Below are 27,492 nucleotides of genomic sequence, written 5' to 3' on the forward strand. Positions count from 1 at the left end.
AAAGGCATGAGTGGGACTCAATGTGAACTGAACAGAAGCTGTGCATGAGGCAGCTGCTACAGACATAGACAGGTCAGCCCACCTTTAGCACTGCGAAGGCCCCTACCACCAGCCCTCCCTTTCTGGCCCCAGAAAGCAGAATTGCTGACATCCATGCACAGAGGAGGTCATGGCCCTCTTTTCCTAATGAAGGATTAGGCATGGTGCTGGAAAGTGCTTCTTAAAAAATCAGAAAGACCATGTCAGCCTGAAGAAGGAAGCCTTCGCAGCCCCACCCAGAAAATGCCTCTACCAACAGGTCTTAGAAACGTGGTCTGCTCATTTCTCTGGATATATTCTCTCCAGCAAAAACTCAAAAGTCCAAGCCCTCCTAAGTAAGACTTCCTTGCAGATCAATGGTTTCTGTGATTGTGACTTGCCTTTAGTAGCCAATAACCTTTTATTTCTCCAAAGGCAAAGTAAGATCACAGAGTATTTTTCCATTAATAACTGTAGATGTTGAGGTTACTGGAGTGAAGACTGGTGCTATATACTCACTTGTGGAAGTCTCGGGTATAGGTGTGGTTGAAGTCCTGATTGTAGTGGTGGTGGGTATTGTCTTGATGGTGGTTGAAGTTGTAGTTTGTGGTGTAGTAGGTGTAGTTGTAGGCCCACAAGGTATTTCTTGCCACTCACAACAGTTTACTCTGATTTCATAATTATAGCAAAGTTGCCACATAGTTACATCTTGCTCATCATTTTTACAGATTAGCCCATATGTAACATTACACTGGACTTTCTGACCAAGTTCTTCTAAGCTCACATCAGGTTTATCCTTAGCCCTGCATTCAATTTTTTCAGGAGCTGTACATATTTTGTTTCCATGGTTTCTTATTTCCTCATATGTTTCATAGTCACCATCACCTTCTTCAGGTTTGCTAACATCAAACCACTCAGTCCAATCACAGATCAGTCCAAAGCAAGGAGCTGCAAGAAAAGACAGAGATTTCAGACTTTTTAGAGAACATCCTGAGAAGAGAAATTGTTTATTTTCTTCTATTAGGGATTAGAGGACTGCATTGCAATTTGTCATCTTTCCAAAGAAAAGAGTTCTAAATTTGGTTCTACATTACCAGGTCTTTAAATTGGAAATTTTTCATCAAAATAAAATCACCAAGCTGAAACCTTTAAAGGTCCTTCTTCTTGCTATACTAATGGCACTTTTGAAATTATAAAAAAATTATTCATTTTTGTTTAAAATATATTTTTCTCAATGATTGCCTTTGACATTTTTAATAACTTTGATTTGTATTTATAACTTACTTGTAGTTACTGGATGGCTCGTAGTGGAAACTGAAATAGAACAAAAAGAGATTACTCCATCATTTCAAAAGAAATAGTCAAAAGACAGTCCTAACGTTATTTCTACTATCCCATTAGGATATTGTAAAGCTAACATGTGTTTTTCAGAAATAGGAAGGCACCCTGTACATTTATACTTACAATTTCTTTCACGAGAAATAAATCAATTAAAAATGCTAAAAGTCTTAGTGTGGTGTGATAAAACAATTAATAAATATGGCTCTGTGTCAACTATAATCACATATAATTGTACATTCTATATTTAAAATATTTTCCTTAAAGAAAACAATTTTTAGATCATATTTGTATTGATGATTTACCTGTGGTGGTGGTGGTGGTAAGAGTGCTGGAAGGGAAGGAGGTTGAAATGGCTGTAGGTGAAGTTGTTGGACAAGGCACGATCGTAGCATTTGTAGAACCATCTTCTGCACAAATGTATATTATACATATGTCTCCATCCTGTACTATTCCCACAACTTCACCCACTTCATAACGTGTTCCATTGATGATACAAGGACACCCTGCAAGAAAGAGCTTTACTGTGCAATTTTTCTATTACCATGTAAAAGGCAGAGGCAAAATATTTATGGACAAGAGAGCATTTACATGAGTCGTGTTTTTCAGAGCTGTACCTGGAGCTTAGATCTACCATATTGTGCTAACTTATCTTTACATTTAAAGCAACAGGACATATTTAATCAAGTCCTGAATAAAATGCCTGGTGGCACAGACTTAGAAAGTAGGTTTTAAAATGTTCTGAGAGAAATAATAATTGCATTTTACTAACTGACACTTCTGTATTAATAACTACATGTCCAGGAAGTACAACTCCTGGTGAAATCCATTAGTTTGGATATGGGACATGGGGAGAAATACTGAAGGGGTATGAGAAAAAGGTTGAACCAGAAGTTTTAACAGCAAAGTTCAACGAAGGTGCTGGAAAATTTTCTTCAGTCACAACTTTCACTAGCACTGGAAAGAATTATTCAAAACCAATACTAAGTCTTTTGTAGAGTCAGACAGAGCAGTTTATGATTTTTTTTTCTTTTTGTTTCCAGAAAAACCCAAATGTTATTTACCTGGGACTGGTTTACACTCTATGGATCCTGATGGGACACAGACACTAAAAGAAAAAATTTCAAAAGTTAAAATATTGCTGATGTTTTATGACACCTGTTAGCAGAGTCAAAAGCACAGAAGCATAGATATTTGCCACTTGATCTTCATTCACACTACTGGATATTTTTCTGGTTATATTTTTTAGTATTGCCTACCATTTTTCTTTCAAATTCAGTCACCACTTTCAATACAATTGCAAGTTGCAATACTGCAATAACAATTGTTTTGCAGAGTGAACTTAACAGCTAGATCATTCTCTGATCACCATGCAGAGCCAGAGGTGTAAGTGCTGTTATTGCCAACACTCTAAGCACATAGTTGGGACTCAACTTTCAAGACAAAACTATTTCAGATTACAGTGATGTGGAAGACCCAGTTTTAAGTGAGAATACAAGGCAGAGTAGCCCCTCTATTCCCAAAGAGTCATGAGAATTGAAAAGTTGCTTTAGAAGTTCACCCAGGTTTAATTATTATAATTTATGACAGTTGACAGGTATGACTAGTGAATTTGCTAATACATTTATTATAATAACACTACCAACCTGAAATCTGGATTATTATGGGTTTGGAAAATTATGAAATACAAGAATACTAGCTCTTCAGCTGAAGTTTTTGAGGTCCAGTAACATCAATTAGGGACTCCACATACACAAATTATTTCCTGAATTACTGCAAGTAATTTTTATATACCATATTGTACAGTTGTCTTCTGTGACTACTTCTTGCCCAGGGGGTACATGGGTTCCATCCTCGAGGTAACATCCACATTTATCTTCAGTCACACATTCCTTTGTCTCTTCATTATAAATAGGCTTGTCCTTAGGGCATCTGGGGTAGCAGCCTATTGATGAACAGAATACAGGATGAAGAAAAAGTACAAAAAGCTGACTCAGTGATACGTTACCATCTGAAGGTAAATCATTCTCACTGAATCGAGCACAGTGAAAGAAATCTAAAACTTCCCATTCAAATCAAATCATGGACAATTAGCCTTTCCAAAAGACTTCAACAGTTTTCATTGATAATACTGGGGTGAGGAGGATTAAGTAAGAGCTTTTTTTACAAAAACTAGTGAAGTTTCTTTTTGTTAGTTCAATACCTTAGAGAAATCCCTAATTTATACTCATATTAATGGGCAGCTAGTAATTTTAAGACAAAGAAACACCCCAATCTTTGTATAGATCACTCTAATACTTTTATGAGGAATATGGAAGCAGATTCACTAACAAACAGGTTTTTCACTACATTTCTTGGAACATTAGACCTTGTTTATATACCTTGAATACATCAGGTATCTTTACCTCAAATAGACAATTTATCAGTATTTTTCCTAACCCTTGGGCAGTGATTCAAACTTCAATGCAAACGATTAATTTACTATCAATTCTCATTCCATTTTTCACGCGAATGCACTTAAAAATAGTATTCTGCTATTATTATTGTATCTCCTTTGTCCAAATAACCTCTTATTAAGTCAAATTATTAAGGACTTAACAATAATAATAATAATAATATGAATATGAAAAATATAATATGAAGTCCTCTTTGTACTGTACTGGAGTTCTAAATGGCCTTTATACTGAAGCACCATGTAATTAGCTGGTACTTACACTGCCAGACTGTACTTAAGATGCCCTAATAAAAATAGGTGTGCTCTATATTACTAGTGAAATTAAACAACAAAAATAATTCAGAAAGATACTTGGATATATAATAATCTGCCTTTTGATACTTCCCAAATCTTTCTAATAATTGTTTTAAAACACAGGTTTGTTGGGTTTTTAAAAAATGTTTTGGTTAGGGATTTTTTGTTCATTTTTTAGTAGGGTTATGTGGTAGTATTTTGCTTTGTTTCATTTCTCTTGAGTTTTGGTTTGTTTGATTTTTTTTCTTTTAATTTTTTTACCAGCAGTTCAAAGGAAAGTCAAACTCAAGGCATTTCTTGCCAATCCTAAACTGGACATAAGTGCTTCCAGTCCAGACCAAAAAGACTTTATGGCTAAAAATACAGGTTTTTTCTCCAGCTTTACCATGTGGTAAACCAGAAGATACTTGTAAAATCTTTCACATTCTTGGATTATTACAGTGCTTTTTAATGTGAAATTTCTGTTCCATTATCAACCACAAGGACTGTCACCTACTAATATCTCATCTACAAAGGAAACAGAATCTCTATTAAGAATCCAATATATAGCAGCATCAGTGTGTCTGCTGTGAAAGATATTTTCCAGTGTAAAGGTAGGTAAATGTTGCACACTAATCTAGTAAAGGCAAGATGACCTGGTACATAAAAAATGATAAGGTAAAAAAAGCCCGACTATCAGTGACTTGCTTCTTTGCCATATCAACGATTTTCCTGCTTTTGAAATATTTTTGCATGGGATTCAAAATTACCATGATGTAATAATAATGCATGTTTCAGGACTATCCAAGCAGAGACTAGTTCTGTGGCTGACAGCAATGTAACTATCAACCAATGAGGTTAATAAATAATAAATTATGTTACAGGAAACATCTATGTAAGACTGGAGGCAAACTCAATATAGCAGATTTAGGAACATCTCATCAAGTTGACAGACTAGTCCATAATTATTGCAAGATATCTAAACAAAGTTATATAAAACACAATATAAAATGGCAAGGAATTTATTACCTTCCAGTAGTGGTATTGTAAAGTTGGTGCTGACATTATTGATCATCCTGCAGGTTGTGATATTACTGCCACAAGGCTCGTAGTGCCAGTCACACTCATTGCGAGGGTTGTAGTAGTCACAGAATATGGCTGATGAGAAAAGAGAAAAGCTGATTAAAAACAGGGTTTCCAGAATGCAGTTCTGAGCAGGCCTTCAATGGTACAAGCTGCATCAATCTACAAGCTAAGCTGGCCAAATTTCTCTTGAGGCACAAGACCTGGACTTTCTGCTACTCTACTGAAACTTAGGATACACAAAAACACCAGTGTCCAAGACTGAAATTTTAAACATTCAAGCCACTGGGTAAAAATGCTTCAAATTATAAAGATTTAAGATATAAAGACAAAGATATTTTTTTAAAAATAATTTTAGTTTAAAACCAAAGGTATATTTCTGAGAATATTTTTCTTCTGTAACTACTAGCAAACTTCTAAACATTTTTTCTTCCATCTTGCTGTACTACACAGGCTGAAAGTCCAAGTGGAAACATATGAGCCGTTATGAATACAACTTAAATTCAGCTTAGATGACTAGAGACAGAGGAAGACGCTTTTATTAACTTATATATCAGAGCAGAATGAAACTTAGAATTTTTGTTTCACTGGCTTCTTACACTTGAAAGCTCCAATTAGTCCAAATTCTGAATTTGAATGAATTTTTTAAATTAAAAAATTGTATATTTCTGCTACTTAGAATCTCAACATTTTTAATTGAGTGCTTTTTGGGTAATACTAATTTCAATAATATTTTATATTCATTTATGGTGTACTGGTATGAATACTAGCATCACTAATGGAAACTGTTTAATACACACAACACTGATAAGGTTCGGTGCTAAAGCATGGGAGTGCTATATACTTTTTGCTAAAATCAAATTCTGAGTAATTTGAAGAACTGAGAGAGGAAAGAGATCGAGGAAAAGAGAAAAAGAGAAAAGAGAGATAAGAGAAAAAAAAGAGAAAAAAGAAGAGCCAGGTTGAACAAAAGAGAGTTGAGATACATAAATTTACTAGCCCTAGTGTTCCCTGATATGCTGAGAAACGTTTTCACCAAGTAGCCAGCATGACTTTGCAGTGACAGTACTAGTGATTTCTTTGACTGGCTTTCTGAAACAACTAAAAGATACAGTTGTGTTTATCTGTTACTCACGGCAGATATCAGGAGTTCTCCAGAAAACACAGGCCTCAGCCTTGATGCACTCTTGGGCGTACGCTGCAACTGCAGAGCAGAAGCACTCGCAATCTCCACCGCTGTCACAAGAGCAGGCATCATGAACACAAGCTTCATAGAAAGGAAGTGGGTTCACCTGTCAGGGGAAGAAATGATGCCCCAGTTCATTTCACTAGTTTTCAAACTAATATGTTTGAGAGCTCTTGATACTTGGGAATTGAATTGGCCAGGAATGAGATTGTGTCTAAGAGTTACCAAATCACAAACATTTACAAGTTTGAAGCTGCTCAATACATTCTGAGGAATAACAGACTTAAAATAATAGAGCTCCTTTGTAAGTTGCTATGACTGAAAAAACAAAGAGTCCTTGGCAGTGCTCACATTTCCTAATAGAGTTCCATTTAATGCTCCAAAAATCAAGTTGAATTTACGCCAGTGAAGTCTTATCTTCTAGCAAGCTTTGCCAACCAAATGCTGAACAATGTCAGAAAGGCTGCATTCACAGCAAATATGAAGCATATAATTTATGGAATTTTTGGAGTTTATCCAATGACACATTTAAAAAATAGCTTTTTTTTTTTGTTTGCGACCGCAAGAGGAGAAACTTAGACTGGATTTTTGCTGCTGAAGTAAACCACATGGAAACATATAGTAAATTAATTAACTTAATAATTGTTTGTGACTTCTCCACTGTGAGTCAAGAGAAAACTGTTGTCAATATTACCATACATCAGGAACAAGATGAGAAACAGAGCAATGCTCTCTGTGCACTGTACTCTGGGAGCTGTGGGCTGTCACAATGTTCGCTGTGGCAATTTGGAGGCACAGTACCAGCATCTGTCTATCTAAACTGTGTGATGTCAGTGGTGTCTAAGAAGATCCTTTTGTGGATTGAATACTACAACTAGTAGCCCCTCCAACAGCCACCTTTCATGTTTAGTATTAATTTCCATCAGGAGATAGGTCTGATGATTGTAAGGTCCTTCAGTACTTGTAATACTGAAAGTCTCTCAACAAGAGATGGTGCAACTGGAGCAAACAAAGACCTGTTCAGGATACATTTCTGAAGCTAACTTGCAGAGTAGTAGCAGTGAACTGTGGTGATGAATTTTGTACAACTGGGGCTACCATCACACAGTCCCATTGCCACAGATTCAGACTACTTTGACTAAGGCCACGTGATATGTGCTGACATCTGTAGATGTACTGAAGTGTTAATTGAAGATCACTCTGTTTAACCATTTGTTCATTCATTTCTGATGGTCTTTTTGGTTCTGCATTATCAGAAATGCATTGTGCTGTCCCATCACCTACTGTCTTCTACAAACCTTGGAGTGACAAATATCGAAGACTTCGCTCTGGATGATGCTGCATTCTTTCTCTGCCCAGGATTTCCGGTGTGGTTTCAGATCACAGGGCTTAATCTCTTTTGTGACATCTGGGCACATGGGAGATTGTTTCCAGGAATTTCCAAAAATCAGAGGATTAGAGTCCTGCAGTCCACTCCTTGTTGTAAAGTCATTGTTTGCCTTGTCATCAAAGTTGCCACACAGACCACACACTTTGCCCTGGGAAAGAAAATTGAGTTTTTAAATATACCATGGAAGTGAGAAACAGGCTCTAGCAAAGTAAGAGCAAAACATTGACATGAAAAGCGACAAATTACTGTCTCTGTAAATGATGACTTTCATCTTTACTATCAAATCATTTGTACAGAAAATAAATTTTTATTTGTCCATTCTCAACAAATTATTCAGCTGCCATGTCTTCCCTCCTTGAAATCAATTATATCTGGTGTATTTCCATATCTCTGTCTCCATATCCAATTTAAGATATTAAAGAGTGCCCAAGCCTGTTACAGCTGAGAAGAATTATTTATTCTCTGTTCTTCTCAATTTATCATAACTCACCTATTAATATAAATCTGAGGTAATTCATTTCTGCTCAAAACTGTTTTTATTAAAAGTTTCTAACATAATGAAAACCATTTCTTCATTCATGGAAAAGAAATTACAGGGATCCATTTTTCTTGAAAGAAAATGTATCAATCTGTCCTCAATGGTGAATTTTTGGTACAATGCCTCAATATTCTCCAATTCAGCATACTGAATTTCAGGAACCAGAACCATGGCCATACATTGCATAGGGAGTTTGGTTTTAAGACAAGGCTGAGACTGCATGTAGGTTTCCAAGCACATATGCAGCCAGTCCGCATCCCCTAAATTATTCTGGGTGATTGGCCATCAATACTCACAAACTCAAGAGTATTGCCTGTTTATCTCTATTAGACTTACATCCTGTGAATTCTGTGCAATACATTGTGATAGACTGTAAGAAACCTCAGAAGTGCTTCTGCAAGCTGTGATGGTAATAATGCAAGCTAATCATCAGTGCATAGAGGATATAGGAATTAGACAAGGAGTCAGAATAATGTCAGAATTATGTTTCCTTGTCTATTCACAATACTACTTCAGAAAAAGACAGACAGGCACTAACTTTGTAATCAGGGCTCAGCTTGATAAAAACAGTGGTCTTCTTGTCCCAGATCAGCATCACACCATTGCTAGCCTCAATAACCAAGTACAGCCCGACTGTCCTGTTCCAATACTGCACATCATCACCAACATCTCGCTGAATTTCTTTGTACTCTTTGTTCTCCAATTTCAGTTCAGTTTTCTGAAAGAGAAAATAGAAATATTGTAACACTAACTTCTATGATGAGACAAAATATAAGACACTTGTAACAATGCAATTCATTCTGAAACCAATAGCTCAAACTCTGGGATGACTTCCAATATGGCAGGGAATGGTGTAGCACTTCTGTTTGAGAGATTTTTCATCACCTGAGAACCTACACCTTTACAGAATAATTTGATAGGGCTTCTGATGCTTGTTATAGCTGCTTTTAAGGGTGTGACTTTGGAGAATTACATTTTTGGTAATACTTGATTACTGATATGTACTGACTATCACCACTCACCCCTAGGAACATTTTGATAGCCTTTGAGCAGGTGACTCCTGTAGTTCCACAAGGGACATTCTCTGTGATGATACTGAATGAGCCACTGGAATTTTTGTCGCCACAGAAGTCCTATTAAAAAAGAGAAAGAAAAGAACATGAGAAAATTAGGTAGAATATTTCATTGTAGTTCAATCTCATAATGATTACAACCATTTAAATATTCACAATGTATAAGTAGTTACTGCTCCTTCAAATGTGAGATCCTACACACTCATATATCTATATATGCACAGCCATATATGCATACTTCCATACATACATATAAACAGTTAACACAGTCTCAGGCTGGGAAGAAGAGTGGGGCAATGAGGAATATATCTTTAAAAATACGTTTCAAGTTTCTAAGCTTAGAATTTGGATTTCTTTCACAAATGATAGTTAGCTCTCACTGTAACACAGTTCTGTTACACGCAATTTATGTTATATTGGGGGGGAGGGGGGGAAGCCACATTCATACAGCTTGCCTGCACTGAAAATACACAATTTATCCTGACGGAATGTGTGAACACCTTGGGAACTATGATGGCAGGCAATAAGGAATGACAAAACCAAAGAAGAAAGTAGATTTTCAAGGCAATCAAATTCCTTTTCAGCCCTCCTGATGTGCATTACCTGAGCAGCCACATATTCACAGCTCCCATCAAAGTCATAGAATTTTCCATCAAAAGTGTTATAATGGCCACTTCCATATATTGTGCAAGTCCCATAGCACACGTCATCAGTGCATTTCCAAAGCCCTTTCTGGCAGGTGCTAGAAGAGAGCAGAGAAGTTGAATTTTCAGATCTCACCAACAGTATGTGGTTTGAAAAACTGCAGAACAAACCAAGCAGCTGCCTGATATAATGTGATAATGTGCAAAATATCCAAGCCTCACCTTCAATTGTTTAACCTGTTTTTAAGCCTATAATATGACTTTTTACTCTGTTGAGCTACAATCTTTAAATCTGATAGCATTTCATTATTAAAAATGAGTGAATTTTCCCAACAAGAGATGCATGCTGAATGCCTTACAGAGGTAACTACTACCCCCATACTTTCAGCAGAATCTGTATTTTCTGAGTTAGCAGAAAGTATTCCCGAAAATTAAGGATGATACTTCCAGCTTTTGCAGCTACTGTAGTACATAAGCCTAGATATGATATGAACATACTGCATAGAATATATTCTAGAAGAGAATATTTACTTATAACTCACCAAGTGTTGCAGTCCACTTTTATCTTGTGTCCAGAAGAATACAACTCATTGTTATGAATGCATGGGCAATCTTTTTGCTCAACACAGCCCCCTCTGCCATCATCAAATAGACCTTCAGGACACACACAGCCTGAGACACATTCTGCCTGGAACTAAGGAATATAAGGAGAAATGGTTACCTTATGACAAAGCACTGAATCTTAATTCTACTTCATCCACAAGCACTCGTTAAAAACTGCATTTACAACCACATAGTCTAATATTGATTAAAGAGAAAGAGGAGGAGGAAATCATAAGTAGAATCATCATGAAAATGGCAACAGATTAATATCATGGGGGGCGGGGGGGGAAAGGGTTCATTAAACCAAAGAGAAAAAATCTGTTAGTTACAACTGTATTTGCTGTGTAGCACCATGTCATGCAATGAATACAGAATAAAGAAAGCAAGACAGAAAGAAAAGTTGAATACATACATGATCAGTTTGAGGAGTATGACAGCTAAGCTGTAGAGGTGTTTGTGAACTCCACTTTGAGGATGCACTGCAGTCAAAGTATGTCTTGTTGGAAGAACATGTTTCTTCACCTGAAAGGTACATTGTTGGTTTAGATGAATAAAGAAAAGGCAAAAGAAATGTGAGTTAAAGGTGGTAGTTTCTGAGACAGAAATCTCAGTCTACCATGATGAAAAAAATAGGCTCAGTGAAGAGAGAACAAAGCAAAAACGTGTTACTGTTTTACATAAAGAGAAAAAAACCATGCAAAACAAATGGAAAATTCAAAAGGAAAGTAGCTTTGGGAGGTTGGTTATGGGTTTTATTCTAGTTTAGTTTATAGAATGTCACTTACTTCTCATTTTTATTTTCACTGAAGTGCACTGGATCTTAGCATTTCGGCAAACACTAGAAAAGTGAAGTAAGTAGAAATTAAAAAAAAAAAAGCAAGCTCAATATCTTCAATTTAAGTCTAAGGATTTGTTTATATAGATTTGAGAGAATTTATTAAAGATGTCCTGCATAATTTCTACTGAAATTTCAAGGTCAATTCTATTGAATCACACTCATGATCTTTTTTGTTGGAAAAAAAGTGTAGCAAGATTTTAGGCCTAATGCACAGAAAGGTTATAAGGAATGACAGCTATTCTATTAATCTTTAGTGCTATGTTTTATGACAACTCAGGAATTAGATAATAATGACACAGATAAAAGTGATAATTTAAATCAAAGCCTCCATTTAGATATGCAGTGTATTTTCATGCCTATTCAATTTATATGCTGCAAATCTGTTGACCTATATGCTTCTTCTGCTGGATGAAAGAAGACATTTCACAGTTTGCACTGATGACTCAGGCAGCAAACCATTGCCAGAGATCATGGCAAAATATAACAGAATCATTAATGTTGTTTTCAAAAGCTTATGCTAAAGTAAATACATATCAAGGATAGAGGACCTTCCTCCAGTGGAAAACACAAGCAATCCATGTCTGCTAGAAAAGCAAACATAACATATAGCTGGCCTTTTATCTTCCTTTCACCCTTTGGCTTAACAAAGCCTTATTAACACTGCACCTTCAGAATACCATTTATCTGGGAAGGCCAGTACTCACACCTCCGAAGCAAGCTGCACTTCTCAATTATCGGTAAATTGCATTGCAACAGGATAATGCTTTGCTCAGCATGAAGATGTTGTGAAATGCATTACAACTACTCATTAAAGTACCAAAAACCTAAGCACCTTACAAGCAATTTTTAAAGGGAATTTTCCCCACAAAAAAGAAGCCAAAATAAAACATACCAGCGTTCTCCATCTTTTGTGAAATATTCCCCAGGTTCCAGGTATGAGCCCTTGTAATAACATGGGCACTGGGAGATGGGCACACAGTTATCCTGGTTATCCAGGTATGTATTGGATGGGCAGCCACAGCCATCCACAGGAGCAAAGCGTTGCAAGCAATACTTTTCACCATCAGCAAGGGAACGACAGGTTTGCTGGCACATTGTAAGATTGTAAAGGAAGACTTGATTTCCTGAGCAAGAAGATGCTTCGCTGCCTGGAGGGAAAAAAGCCAAACGGATATAAAAGGGATGCAGGATGGACAATTTGGCTATGACATTTCCATTCTGGTTTCCTTGGCTGTGCCTTATGTCGTGATAAAAACATTCCCTTAGATCTTATTAAAGTACAAAAATATCAGAAGTCACAAGTAACACTAACCTAACTTTACCAGTTGAAGACTTATTTTTAACTGCTACTAATAGTTTCTACTTTCATACCCCTGTTTGTTTCACACACTGATAACCAGATACAGAGCACAATATAATAAACTCCTAGTCTCAAACATACTGAACTGTTGATGAAAAGCAAGCATGATCAGAAACATAGACATTGATAAATAAATGCATGCTAAAAGCCCTGATGGCTGGGTTTCCATTAGTAAATGGAATTATATTAACTAGATTGGGGGAAAGAAGATGAAAGTTAAAAACACTGGTTTCTACTTTTAAGTATAAAAAATTCAAATTACACATGAAGAATATAGCATGGATTAGTAAACATTTTCAGCATTGTCTCTTTTAGGTCCATTAGACATTTCTAAGATACTCCAAATCCCTTAACAGTGAGATCACCGACAACCAAATTCAGAGACAACCTGCTTTTATTTCTCATGGTTAATTATTTCACAGGGATTACTGTGCCACTACTTACTGCAGACACTATTTCTCCAGTTTCCCAGTATGATCCCTTTGAAAGCACAGGCTCTTGAGTAAGAGGACAGGGCAGCACACAAACATTCTTCATTGTCTTCACAGAGGCAGGTGTCATATTTACATTTCTGGAAAAAAAAAAAAGGAAAAAAAAGGGTCAATAAGTCCCCAGGAAATCAATGGGAAATTGCAGCTTGATTGCTACAAAATGTCCTGTCTGCTTTTCCTGATGTTGTTTGTATTAATTCCCATGACCAGAGAACAAGAAGGAACGGACAAAGACCAGAGAGTTAAAGTGCTGCTTCATTTCAAACACAATGAAAATATAAATGATGCTTATTCTAATCTAAGCCAAGCCTCTTGAACCTTTAAAAAGCAGTCAATCTCCTTAAGAACACCTTTTTTAAAGGATATTGATACCATTCGTTCTCAGTTACTAATTAGAAATGCAGAGATCCACAAAAGCTAGAATAATAAAGGCAAAGTATTATCCAGGTCTATGAAGTCCTTTACGACATTTGAGCTCACACTAACTTCCAAGTATAAGTAATGATTTTGGAATTCCTTTTCCTCAGGTAAGTCTCACTTACTGCTCAACAGAGATGAGCACTGGTGAATGGAGAATCTGGCATGAAAATGATTTGGTGTTACATTCCAACCAATATACGGTTGGAATTTTCCCTCTCATTTTATAGGAACTAATCTTTAAGGGCAGGCCTAAACTGTGAAAATACACATGCAACTCTTGAATCTTCTTTTCAGTCCAAATATCCAAGCCAATAAAAATGTACATGAAACACAAAACATAAGAAAGCAAAAGAAAAAATGTACATTTTTATTCAGCAGCAGCCCATAAGGATCTCATCAGATGAGATACTTTGGATGCTGTGCTGCTTGAATCAGTCAATGCAAAAACTTCAGCATCTCTTATGGACAAGCTACTCACTGATGTCTCCAGTGTTCAAACAATGATAAATTACAGTTAACCATCTGAAATAATGCAGTACAAAAAGAGTGCAAAATTACAATACCTTATAGTATTCTGAAGGATCAATGGCTGAGTGACATCTTGCAAAAGGACCCTTCGGGTTTCTCAGCAAAGAACACCAATGTTCAGCATAATTTGCTGCAAAAAAAAAGAAAAAAAGAAATTAATCACATTTCCTTATCTTCCCTGTGCCATGCCTAGTTATGCTGATACATAAATGCAGTGCAGCAATACAAATGAGAGAACTGTGTGCATTTTAGGGAGCAGAGAAACTACTTGCAACCACCATACATGCATTTCTAATCCTCAATTCAGAGATATGCAATCATAAAATCAAAAATTGCACCATACTTTTGCAACTTCTGCACACGAATTGTGACAGCTTTTTCCATTTGGGGACCATAAAGCTAATGATAGATAATGCTAGGAGATACAAGCTGTCTTTGCAGATAATGCAAATTAATGCCTGCTGTTTCCATTCTTCTACCTTAGGATTCTTTTACAGTCACCCCTTAAATTTTCACTTCAGTTTGATGAAGTATGTATGTATACATACTTGCAGATATTAATTATTAATTTTACAGTCCTGTAAAAAATCTTCAATGCCCGACTACAACTCTTACATGCCTGTAGCAGTAACGCACAGCAGACACTGCTCACCCTGGCAGAAGCCAACTATTTGGCTTATTAATATACTTACCACTTTCAATGCTGAGACTGCAGGGGTCTTCCAGCTTTTCTACCTGGTCTGAGCAGGTGGACTGAGCTTTCCATGTGTTAGCAAAGGCAGATCCTGTAGCCTCAATCAGCCCGCTGGTTGTTCTAAAGTCATCACCTTCCACTCCATTGAAGTTTCCACAAAGACCTATTTGAGAACAAAGTAAAAACTTCACATAAGCATTACTTTTTCTCATACTGAAAGGTCAAAGGAAAGGGACAGCTGATCACAAACATTAGAAACATCTGATTATCCCACATCAATTTAATGCATACTGTAAATACTGAAGTTTTAGAAGCCCTGCTTTGAATCTTCAATTTCTAGAATAGTAATCACGAAGATATTTGTGCTTCAAGAGATTACTACTCTAACCCATATTTTTTATGCCTTCTCATGATATTGAAATCACAAAATATACCAAAAACCTGGTTTTGTGGATAGTTAAAAATTAAACTTAATATAAAAGTAAGGAATATTCTAAGAAATACCTATGTACTGCCACCAGAGTGATAGGTCATTTCAATATCAAAAAATAAAAACACATTTCTAGTTTGCTTGAGATAATTTTCTTTCTGTTTTCTCCCCTTGAATTAACAAGTAGCATGAGTTATCCCTCATATAAAGAATACATGACTATTCAGTGGAACAGCATGGTTTTCCTTCCCATTTGTGCAGACACTTGCCTTGAAGTTTTCCTTTAACTGATTGATCCACAGTCACATACAGCTGCATGACTCGAAACAGCTGGATCTGCATCTGAAGCCCAAAAGAAGTTTGTATAACAAAGTAGTTGGAAGATGGCTTGAATACTGAGAAGCTGGCTGAAAAACAAAACACGAACTGTTGTAGTAAACATACACACACAGGCTGCCAAAAGAAACACTTCTTTTATATATATATATATTCTTATGTATAATCTATATACATAGATTATCAGGTATCACCCAGCATTAAATCTCTGAGACCAGGATCAAATTTTTTTTTTTTTCCTTTAAAGATCACTGGCCAACTAGATATGATGCCGGTCCTCAAAAATTTACAAATTGATTACTTGATTACAAGTTGATTAACAAATTGATTACTTAGAAAGATTGGTCTCTGAGATCAGAACCAAATGGCATGCCCACACCATGTAGCCAGGTTTGGAAAGTGCTAAATACCTCTCTTCCACTTTTGCCTCAATAAAAATACACCTCTGTAAGAGAAATCAGGTGTGTGACACTTGACATACAAGGCTGTGTCCCTTACCTGACACATGAGGCACATTCACTGTCATGTCATTCAGGAGCACGCTGCCATCTGATCTGAAAACCACCACCTGTGTAATGGCAAATGGAATCAATGAGCTTCCAGGGACTGAGGAAAATGAACTAACACAAAGAAAAATAACAGGAAGGACATTTTACACATTTAGGCTCTGTCTAGAACTCCAGATTTTTTAAAGGAAAAAATCTGTCTGAAAATTGAACATGGCAGCAGCCCTATAGGGTATGCGTAAGGTTTTATCTTGCTATTCCATGTTTCTCTTACATTTGCCTGCAAAAATTCATAGCAATAATGAAACTAAAAACTCATTTATATTGGGCACTTTGGTTTCAGCAAGTAGAAGAAAATATTAGGTCTTCAGGATCTGTAGCAAGTTCTTATTCCTTATTAAAGCATGTGCTACAGCTTCTATGTGATGGTTAATATGATTCTGACATGGTAAGAAAGCCGTTTATTAAACTTCCTCAAAAAATGCTACTCTATACAATAGAAACATAAAATTATTGGGTTTTTATTTGGTTTTCTTATGTTCTAGTAATGCTGGCAAGAACATGGAAGCCCAAAAATATGTGAGGAAAATCATGTGTGTGTGTATGTACGTAAATTATATATAGACATAGTCTATACATTGTCATAAACAAAGAGAATACTAAAGTGAATATTTGAGAAGGTTGGATTGTACCACCATGCAGACATTCTTCTGAAAAAGACTCAATTAGATCTATAAAATTATATATGAATTAAGAAAAATTCTGTGGGGGGGGAGAAGAATGGCACTCCTGCTTCTGGACATCTAGAATCCTGTGAGAATAATCATATCACACAGAGCAGAGTAAAGAAGAGGGGAAAATATCAGTTGTTTTGAGCCTTATCTTTTCTTAAGTTTAAGTCTATTTTGAATTCTCAAGGCAAAAATCTGAGCTGTTTGTCAGCCTGTCTAAGGTTCCTTATCTATCCACAGTAATGACTCCAGAAGAAAAAGGTATTCCCCGACATTAAGGGAAATATGTTAATTTTCAACATATCTAGTAAAATCCACAGAACACCACTTACATTCTTTTTGTTATCTGCTAACAGCACAACAGTCTTCAAGCAGGTCTGTTTGTCTGTGGAGCCACAGGGAGCCAGCTCTGCCAGGAGAGCATAATTCTCATTTCCAGTACCCTACAATCATAGGAAAAGAAACATCCATTAGTCAAATAAAAAATCTCATTAAATTATTTCCACAACAAAGACTAAATTACAGTAACCTTCCTAGCTCAACAAGATTTTCCTCATTCTCTAGAAAGATGGACACCAGGTATTTTAGGGATGAATGAAACAGCTGCCTCCCTCTTTTCTCCACCTGACTTTGACACTCAGAAATAACTATTACAGAAGAGGTCAAGAACTTCTAATCCTGAGAGTTTTTGATTTCTTATATACAAAGGACTCCACTGGATAATGACAGTATAGGCAGTCTTCTCTCTCACTAAGTTTATCACCAAGTGCAATAACTCCCCAGCTTCTCCTTAGGGCTTTTACAGCTAAATCCTGAATTTTCAACTTCCAGCATTTCTGCTTCCCTCACTCTATAGAAGTGGAATAGAACAATAACTCCCAACTGATACACATCAGCCCACAGATACTGTTTTACTCTACAAGAGAACAGACCCACAGTACACAGTACCTTGGCCAACACATAGTAGCAGTCTCCATGGAAGGTGTATTTCTTCCCATCAAAGGTGGAAATATGGGAGCCTCCTTCCACTGAGCATGTGCCTGGACAGTCTAGATCTTTGCAGGTCCATCTGCCTGAATTACAGGTGCTGTAAACAGACAAATAATACAAAAAATGCTTGTAGTTATTACAGGAGCTGAGAGCACTGAAAGTATCTGTATATCTGGCAACCAGCAAAATATCCCTAGCTGTTTTAAAACGTTATCCTTGACCATTTCCTTGAGATTTTCCCTTTGACACATGCCATATCAAGAAAAATTTTCAGAAATTTCAGAAAATATAGATGTGCAACATAAACATTAAATTCAGAGTGTTTTAAAGACATCTACTATGGCCGAGAAATTTGAAAAATGCAGACCCATTTACAATCACTCAAAGAAAGGTGTACAACAACCAGGATCCTTACCATTCTTCACATTCTTTGGAAATCCTTTCTCCAGGTGCATAGGTCTTTCCACCAAGTTTGCAGTGGCACTGGCTAACAGGGATGCAGCCTTTTTCACTGATATCATCATACACAGTTCCTGTAAAACACAACATTAACTATTCCAGCTCTTTTTCAAATAACCAATTTCCACAAAGAAAAAACTCTAATTTGCCACACAGGCTGAGTTTATCTAAACTGTGAAGAATATTGTCTCTATTTTTTATAACATAAGATGCATGGAAAGCACTTTTATTCAGCTTTGAAAATCCAAGTCTGTTCATTTATATAACTATGCACATATTAAAAGGCTATTACAAGCATATAAGAATAGTCTCAGAATGTCACATGTTTAGATTTTTAGTCTTTTTGGCTGTGAAGACTATCACTGTAATCTTCTTTCCCAAGATTGACAGCAAGCCTGAGAATTTCACTCAGTCTTGTTTCACTGCCACTCTCTGGGCAAATGATGTCCATTGTTACAGAACTATTCAACCTAAAAAGCATGATTCACTATGTAGTATCAAAAGCCCACTTATTGAGAATTAAAAAGCAGGTTTATTACCTGCCACTGCCTTAATATGTTTGAACTATAAAATAATTGATTAATTAATCAATTATTACCTCCTTAGAAAATTTTACAGTTATGTTCCTCTAGAGGGCAAAATAATGAGTAGCTCTACTAGTTTCAAAGACATAATTTGACTACATGTAGTATTTTAGTATAACTTGCTTAGACAGGCCTCTTGCTTTTGTCCCAAATGCAACAGCTAGAATAACACTTGCCTTCAGGGCAGAAACAGCCATCCATGTAGTGCTCCTCACAAAGGCTGCTGATGTCCAAGTGTGAGCAAGTATCCATGCAGGGTGAGCTGCTTTCTCTGTAGACCATGGTAGCAGGACAGCTCTTGGCTGAAAGAATAAGAAAGACACCAGGAGTTATTTGAGTGCTAAGTCCATCATTCAAGAGAAACCACAGATCATACACCCTATTCCCTTCAAGTCGGTGGTGTCTGAAGCCTGACTCCACATGTCAAAGCATGTTCATCTAATTCTGAACTGCTTCACCTGGGTTTTATATTTACTTCTTTTGGTTTCAAAGATATCAAATTATTCCCATCTCCTGCAGCATCAAATCTCAGTTTTTTTAAAATGGGAACAGAATTTGCTGAAAAATATTTCTTAATAGCAAAAGTAATAGAAGAAGAAAACAGGGAGAACATAGTATTTTTAGCACTACTGGTATGAAATTTATAATACATGCCAACAGCTTTGTGAAGAAGTAGTGAATTTAAATCTTTTGGTGCTACATGCATGAAGCATTTGGATCTTTGTAAAATTTGTGTCACTGCTTACGGCAGAAGTTCTCTGTCCTCCATTCTCTCGGGCGGCCGCCTGCGTGCGAACACTGGCGGGAATACTCAGAGATGGTGCTGCAGAGGCAGAAGGAGTCTGTCTTCCCATTACAGGCACACTTGTCCTGCATGCAGGCTTGGATGTACATTTCCAAATTAAGCCGGAGCCGACAATCAGCAAATGCAGGGGAAGTCAGCAACCTGTGACACTCATCACGCTGAGGAGAAAGAGGAATAATGTTTAAGAGATTTGCAAGCATCTGAGCTTCTTGACATTCCTTATTTTGCAAAAAAATCTCTTGTCTTTTGAACAGCTAGGAAAAAGTAACCATTTATCCTAGCTCCTTGCAATTAACTCCCTGTTGCACATGGATATCTCCACGTGCCCATGTAAGTGAAATTCACCACAAGAAATACTTACATGCTCATTACAGCTTGGAAGAGCCTGGGTTTCATCTGGATCTTCACATTTGGCAGTGGGTTTGCTGATCTTCTGCATGTTTCCGAATGTAATTGAGTTGTAGCTTGTATCTATGAGAAAAAAAAAAAAAAAAACAGAAAGAAAACTTTCTGAGCCCCAAAAATTGACAAGAAGGAGCATCTGATTCCTGGAACTCTACTGATCAAGGGAAACAGTTATTATGGTATCAAATATGCATGTTAGACACAGGTACTGGCTCTGAATGATGTCTAACTGTGCTTAAAAATATAAAGGGGAAACAGGAAAAGAAAGCTAGTAAAGAACAAAAAGATTAATCTGGAATAGAATAAATTCAGACCAGGAATGCAGCATTGGAACTTCATGTTTAGGCTGGGGCAATCACAGAAACCTCTAAAGTGAAATCTGCTCTCCTGTGATGTTCCTATGCACAAAGCTTGTCAGCCTATCTTCAGTGACAGCATCGATGACTCACCTCCTTTGATGAACTCATTGTAGATTTGAATTCCATTGTAATCCCCACAGAGACCACAGGTATGGTTATTAAATTTGTTGTCCAGCTCCACCTAAATAATGAAAAGAAAAAGGAAAAACATAAAATATTTACCTTTTTTTTTCCCTTTTTTTTTTTTTTCCCCCTACTGAGATAGAGAAATATTCCAGGAAACCCAGGAAATACCAATTAAAAATACTTTGATCATACATACCATCAGGGCATCCTTCTGGTTCCACATCAGAACCATGCCTAATTTGGCATAAATCTTGGTGTAAATTTCACTGGCCTCAATGAAGACACCAGAGGAGTAGTAAGGTGTCTTCACACTAGAAATAAAATCACAGACTTTGCATTAGTTATGTAACATAAGGGCTGACATGAATGTCTGTAATAAGCCAAATGCCCCAAGGAACAGAGAAACTAGTCTGACTACCTCATCCTAATTGCACAGGATGCCTTGTTTTAATGAAGCACAGTCTTCTCTCTCTGACACTTGGGACAATAACTCATTGCAAAAACTCATTTAAAATGCAAAGCAGTTTCAGAGGAAAAGCCTACCCAACACTTTGGACTCTTTAACTTAAGAAAAACCAAAATGCCAGATGTCTTCAAATTAATTAAAGAAAAAAACATCATCATTGTGGTATTAACAGAGGATATTCAAACACTCGCTAATAGTTTACATCAATGAAAGGAGCTACAAGCTAATTTACAGTATTTCTTTACCAAAATATCTCACAGCCATTTCAGAGAGAATTAATGTTCCATTGCAAGGAACTGTCTCCTTAAGAGAGAGTTCAGAAGGCACAGGCAGTTACAGGGACTGCCAACAAAATTTTGAGAATAAAGGAGCATGTTAAAAGGAATTTAGTAGCTCTTTCAGTAGTTAGTTACTTAGTTTTAAGTGGACAGGACTGAGCTCATTAATGGTGACAAGAAGACGTTTTGCAGAGGGCTAAGCACAGATATTTTTGTGTGATCACAATTTGTGTCTGTCTTACACAAGTAAACTGAACTGCTGAATTTCATTCAGCAATAAAAGGAGTGTGCTAGGCAGTCTCATCCTATATAGTCTAGACAACTAGAGTCTGTTCAAACAGAAGTAATGTAAACTGGAATCCATTCAAAATAACTGGTTAATTTTCTACAGATTTATCAATGTCATTGCTATCCATCAGGATTCATGCATGTGTATGCACATCTAACTAGTCTCTTGACTGGGAGAGCTTTATCTCTTGAATTTCTGTCACTGGGATTTTTACAGCTGTTTACCTCTGGCATTTTTTAACATGCCCAAATGACTTACACATCTAGATGCAAACTCAGAGATCATTATTTCTGCTTTTGACTGCATTGTTCATCAAAAAGAAGTCTTGAGAGATTATGTTTCTTGAGGGGGAGCATAAAATGCTGGACAACTTTTCATCTTTTAGCTATCACAGCATGGAATATTTTTTTCTTTTTCTAATAGTAGAACATTCAGTCAATCAGTGGATCAGGTACCTGAAGGTAATCCATACACTTTCCTAATTTACAGTTTTCACTTCAGCACTATGAAATGCTATTTTATATGACAATTGATAATTTATCATTTCAGAATCAATATGGAAAATTAGGTTCTACATGAAAATAAGTTCTCCAAACAGCAAAAACCTGTTCGGCGGGGATCTGTTGTTTTATGACAATAAAATCTATCTAAAAGAAAAACAGCTCAGTTTAAGAGAAACAGTTTTAAAAGGACTTCTAACTTGCTTTTCATTGAGTTCTTTTGTTTAAGAGTACACAATAAAGAGCTTTTTCAATTTGAGGCAAGAATGCATTTTTTGTAACTTTCTGTCATTTTGTTATGCATTGTAGCATCATCTTTAAAAAACTGAATGTTTACTTTCAATCTTTGAACATATTTTCATTGCAGTGGTTTTCAAACTTCAGAGCAAAAGCTGAATTCTGGGAAAAACCGAGTTCTCCAATGACAATTTAAAAGTTCTTTTTTTTTTTTTTTAATTGTGCTAAAACATACTAATTAATTCATGAGTTGCTTCACTTGTTTCAGAATATAAATGCACACACTACAAGGATAAGCTAATGATAGGAAAGACTAGGTTAAGACACTACTTAGCATCAGTAATGGTGTCAGATAAGTTTCTTGTGTAATGATGTTATAGGAAGAGAAAAACAGCACTGCTTAATCTGAAAAAATACATATTGCCACAGATAAATTAGTGAAAATTTTGACCTGTGTTATGTCTGTTAAACTCCCTTGAGGAATGACCATCAGATCTTAAAGAATTATTTATGATGATCAGAAAAAACTACCTCTCTTGTATCAGAAAATAAGAGGAAAAGACCCCAGAGAAATGCATTTCCTTTCCAAGGATTTCCTAGACCATCTGCTAAGGTAAACTCAAGATGATGCCATTAAACAAATGGAGCTATGTCATTTTATGCAAGTGAAAAATCTGGCTCATGAGCTGCACTGTTTTCTGCATAACTAGAAGAACAATTCACTCAAACCTTGTATTTAAATAATCCCCTGTGCCAGTGTAGAAATGACAATTAATACTAATGCCCCTCCCCAAAGCAATTTTAATGCTGAATTTCAAAAGGCTTTTTTGGTTTTTTGTTAGTCTGTGGAAATGCTTTGCAGCAGTTTCTGTAATGGTACACAGATAGTTGTGCAAAGAATCAACCCTGCTTTTATGCTCCCAGCACATTTCTCTGAACACTATTATAGCAAAGGAACTTACAGTCGCCCATCCACCACAACCAGGTTTGGTTTGAGGTAGATGGCTATATCCTTGATTTTCATCAGAATATACTGGATCTCAGGATGGCCATTGCTGTTGAGAGCACGCTGGATGTGGACAGAGAATTCCTTGTAAGCATCTCGGCAGTCGGAAACAAAATTATACTCGCAAACGCCAGGGAATTGGTAGACGTCTCCATCAAAAGTTTTGAAGTGGTTGTTTCCCCAAGTGCTGCAGACATAGTGGCCATGGTTTCTTGTCCTTCCTGTTAAGTGATGAAAAAGAAATAGAGATGAAAAGATGCACAAGAAATGATCTAGAGTGAAAAAAGGTAAATGTTTCTTTTTAGAGTAGGGATCACTTGCAATTATGTGCACAGTGATTCCATTGATTTCAAGTATCAAGTATCTGCCGGGTCAGCAGAAAAATGAAAATCTCTAAAGGAGAATAAGATATTAATATTAATATTAATTCTGAGACCAGGGTATATCCTATAATTCTCACTGAGGTGAAGGAACTTACCTGCATGGTGTGGGGAAACTTAACTTGACTTCTGTGCCAAGCATATTATTTTTTTCTGAATCACAGTAATATTTTTATCAATAATAAATCTTTCCAAGAACTATCTTCTTCCTCAGTACAACATGTACTAGAAACAAAACAGGTAGGAAACCAAGAAAGTACTAGCTAGTCTGGAAGGCAAATAATTTAAAGGTTATGAAAGGGCTTTTGTGCAATAGGAGATTTCAGGGAATTATTTCTTTTCCTAAAAGCAGTAGTGATTTCTATTACTGTGAGGCAGAAATTTTCCAGAAGATAGGTCAGAAAATAGTCATGATAGGAGGGAAAAAATAAGTTTTTGAAATAGCAAAATTTGAAGATGATTTGTTCCTTTCCCTGCCATCTATACCAACAAATAATACAAATTAACACAGTATCTGATAAATCTCCAGATACTATAGATTAGGGGCGAATCATAGAAGCTGAGCATCCTTGGAAATCTTGACATATCTCTCATCTTCACAAGATTTTCTTGCAGCATTTAACATGAGAAAGCAAAACTGCTAAGAAAACCTCTAGGTTACTGTACTTTGATGGTATGAATCATAACAGATGCATCCAGCAGCCAAGCTGGAACCCTTCCCTCCCCAGAAGGAAGGCTGCACACAGATCCTTCCAGAGCTCACAGCTGGAAGACTAAATGCAAGGTAAATCTTTCCTCCCATTGCTGAATTCAGGACACAGCAGACCAAGCTCAATAACCCAAACCTGGTCACTGGATAGAATTCATCACCTATTCCTCTAAAAGGCAGTTTTCAGTACTAGTGCTCCATTTCATCACTTCAAATTCGATAGCAAATTCAGTAAGTTAGAGCTTTTGCAAAAGGGTTGAAAACGTCCTTAATGACAAAATTAGTTTTTTTCAATGTTATTACATTAATTTTTAAAGAAAAATTTATGTTGTTCCAAAGTAACAGAAGACACCATCACCCACTCCCTACATTGCTTTAACAATGAACCTCCTCAAAGTTCCTTTCTGCCAAATTGTTGCCATACTTAGTAAAGACTCAATGCATGGAAAGAAAAGCACCATTGAAAATATTTTCCAAGCACATCAAACTAGACATCAATGCAGTAGATATAGGCACTAATCTCTCCAAAGAAAGTAGTATCTACCAATTTTGTCCAAGCAATGCAGCCTCAGTATTTGAAAGCTTAAGCAATTTAAAAACTAATCCTAAAACTCTAGAGCATTATTTAAATGAACTGCCTCATTCTAGCTCTGCAGTGATATTTTAACTCTCTCCCTCTTTTCCAGGAGGCAGCCTGCTACCATTTCATCTCTAGACCTTACCTTTTTTTATTTCATGAGCAGAGGAAAGAGCCAGCCAGAGGAGTAAGAGGCTGGCCGCTCTTAGCCCCATGGTGGCTAAGGTGGGTGAACGGCAGCTCCAGTGGAAACTCGGCTTTTTATAATACCCACTGGGGCAATTGATTCTATCACAGGGGAGGAGATTCAAAGGGAGGAGGCAAGAGGAGGGGTGCAAAAACAGGTGTATTATTTGCAGAAGATAAGAAGTAAACAGACAATCTTTTTTTTTTTTTCCTTCATAAATGAAGGAATTCAGCATACAGGAAACGATAGAATATTGATTCAGTAATCATGTAATTTTTTATTGCTCTATTTCATCTACAGGATGCTGTGCTTTTAAATCCTTCAAATGCTCACGCCAAGTTTAACCTTCAGCAACTCCCATAACAAATAATGAATTTTGGGGTGGTTCAAGAAAGAAACCCTTGAAAAAATTTTAAGATGACACCTTAAAATAAAAGCTTCAAAATCAAAGAGTTTTTCATTTTTCATCACATAGAATGATTTCTGTAAAAATTAAGTGATGCTTGTGAAGCTCTTCGTAATTAACAGTAATCTTTATGAATAAAATGGTGCATCAAGTGTTGTAAAATTATTTTACAGTCAATTATTAGATTTCTTTCATTTTTAAAGCTCTTGGGAATGTCTAAACCAAAATTCTTCCCATACTACCCATTTTGCCCAAAACATAATTGAGACTGGGTGATACAGAAAGTTCAAGGAATTTACAGTAGAAGAGAAGCTCTTTCCAATCTTATCATGGTGCAACAAAATGTCTCTCAAAGTTTTAGAGATGCTCATATAATATTAAGTTTTAGGGAAAACATAAAAAAAGAAGGGAAAACAAGAAAACATTACTGTCCTTAATCTCCCAAGACATTCTTGCTCATTCTGGCTTACTTCCTACATAAATGATGAATTTGCACTCTGCTGTCCCACATCAGATCCTACAAAAGCTATAAGGTCAGCTTTGCTTTGTGCCAAGAAAGATGGGAGGGTCCTTGGGAGAAGAAGACAGAAAGCAGAAAACAGAATCAGAAGCAAGTTCAGAATGCTGCTTCAGAAATAGAAAATTTCCACATGCACATTATTTTGTGCTGAAAAGTTCCTTTAAGAAAGTCTTTCTGCAAGTCTCTTCAGAGGACAAAATGCAGGCTCCTTGAGTTAAAGCACACTTCCTTCAAGACATCTTGTAACATGTCTGCTTCATAGCACTAACAGGGTTTTACATCTTAAAGCTCCCAGGCCAGCCTCTGTATTTCCTCATCAAAAAAAATTTCAATGCAGTGACCAGAAATCTGTAATACTCTTGATTGTTTAAAGTATTTCTTACTTTCATTGATCATATTAAAAGTAGAATTTTTATATTTTTGAAAACATCAAGGAAACTTTTTACTTAGGCCTTTTAACTGCTCAAGTCAACTAGAAATATCCTCTTATAAAAGCATATTCTTTAGCTGCTATTTTTCTATTTAAGAATTTTATCCCAACTATAGCCTAGACTCTATCTGAACATCTCCCTGTTTTCCCACAATACATCTCAAAAGGTTTCAGATTTTCTTCTTTCTCTATTTGAGAATACAAATTTGCACTTCTCTTACCCTTACATAGTGTTATCACTGAACAATCCTGACTGAAATTAAGCAGTAGCCCTTTTCTCCCTCATGAATCTGCCGCTGGAAGAACATAACTTTATTTTCCCTCTTGGAAAATAAAAATAAACCCAGAAATAACCAGTTAGAACCAACCATTCACAGAAAACAAAGAAAAAACACAGTCTACAGAGATCTTTTCTCAGTGGTTACTTTTACTTTAACAGACTTAACTTCTTATGATATCTCAGAGACATCTCCTAACTTGGCATCTTCTTTTATGCCACCAAAACTCTTAGTTCAGAAGTGTTTTCTAAAAATACTTAAGAAATTCCTTTGAGCTTTTCCTCCCTGTATTTTTCAAGGTAGTCTCCTGGATAGAACTATCACCTCAGAAGAAAAAGCATTTCCATTACTTAATTCCTTTTTTAGAAACTGAAATAACTCCGTGTACACAGCAAACCTGACCCCTTTTTAGATTAAATCGGATGTGTATGCTGACTGGTGTAAGTTGGAAATTTGCATATTTTTCATTCAGGTTTCTTTGCCCCGCAGTTTCTAGATCTTGATGGAACATAAGTCGTTCATTTCTTGGGACTGGGAAAGGTAATAATCCTTCAACTACAGTTGCA

General features: G+C 36.4%; 1 protein-coding gene across 1 annotated transcript in view; it reads right to left on the reverse strand.

Moving 5' to 3' along the window:
* MUC2 (mucin 2, oligomeric mucus/gel-forming) overlaps positions 1 to 25,334 on the reverse strand; it is a 61,096-nt gene extending 35,762 nt beyond the window's left edge. Inside the window, exons 1-30 of the mRNA XM_056492405.1 lie at positions 25,251 to 25,334; positions 23,396 to 23,660; positions 20,860 to 20,974; positions 20,628 to 20,718; positions 20,135 to 20,244; positions 19,715 to 19,931; positions 19,145 to 19,270; positions 18,341 to 18,458; positions 17,884 to 18,022; positions 17,268 to 17,378; positions 16,197 to 16,266; positions 15,632 to 15,769; positions 14,931 to 15,095; positions 14,274 to 14,368; positions 13,244 to 13,370; positions 12,332 to 12,587; positions 11,387 to 11,439; positions 11,014 to 11,123; positions 10,541 to 10,692; positions 9,958 to 10,096; positions 9,304 to 9,414; positions 8,820 to 8,999; positions 7,652 to 7,891; positions 6,303 to 6,459; positions 5,114 to 5,242; positions 3,151 to 3,301; positions 2,421 to 2,464; positions 1,662 to 1,862; positions 1,303 to 1,332; positions 538 to 966 (exon numbers count right to left, since the gene is read on the reverse strand). Of these exons, the coding sequence (XP_056348380.1) occupies positions 538 to 966; positions 1,303 to 1,332; positions 1,662 to 1,862; positions 2,421 to 2,464; positions 3,151 to 3,301; positions 5,114 to 5,242; positions 6,303 to 6,459; positions 7,652 to 7,891; positions 8,820 to 8,999; positions 9,304 to 9,414; positions 9,958 to 10,096; positions 10,541 to 10,692; positions 11,014 to 11,123; positions 11,387 to 11,439; positions 12,332 to 12,587; positions 13,244 to 13,370; positions 14,274 to 14,368; positions 14,931 to 15,095; positions 15,632 to 15,769; positions 16,197 to 16,266; positions 17,268 to 17,378; positions 17,884 to 18,022; positions 18,341 to 18,458; positions 19,145 to 19,270; positions 19,715 to 19,931; positions 20,135 to 20,244; positions 20,628 to 20,718; positions 20,860 to 20,974; positions 23,396 to 23,660; positions 25,251 to 25,320 (4,339 nt within the window). The 5' untranslated portion in view covers positions 25,321 to 25,334. The remainder of the gene's footprint in view (positions 1 to 537; positions 967 to 1,302; positions 1,333 to 1,661; positions 1,863 to 2,420; positions 2,465 to 3,150; positions 3,302 to 5,113; positions 5,243 to 6,302; positions 6,460 to 7,651; positions 7,892 to 8,819; positions 9,000 to 9,303; positions 9,415 to 9,957; positions 10,097 to 10,540; positions 10,693 to 11,013; positions 11,124 to 11,386; positions 11,440 to 12,331; positions 12,588 to 13,243; positions 13,371 to 14,273; positions 14,369 to 14,930; positions 15,096 to 15,631; positions 15,770 to 16,196; positions 16,267 to 17,267; positions 17,379 to 17,883; positions 18,023 to 18,340; positions 18,459 to 19,144; positions 19,271 to 19,714; positions 19,932 to 20,134; positions 20,245 to 20,627; positions 20,719 to 20,859; positions 20,975 to 23,395; positions 23,661 to 25,250) is intronic.
* Positions 25,335 to 27,492: the final 2,158 nt, after the last annotated feature.

This window comes from Oenanthe melanoleuca, chromosome 5, assembly GCF_029582105.1.
Source record: "Oenanthe melanoleuca isolate GR-GAL-2019-014 chromosome 5, OMel1.0, whole genome shotgun sequence".
Lineage (NCBI taxonomy): Eukaryota > Metazoa > Chordata > Aves > Passeriformes > Muscicapidae > Oenanthe > Oenanthe melanoleuca.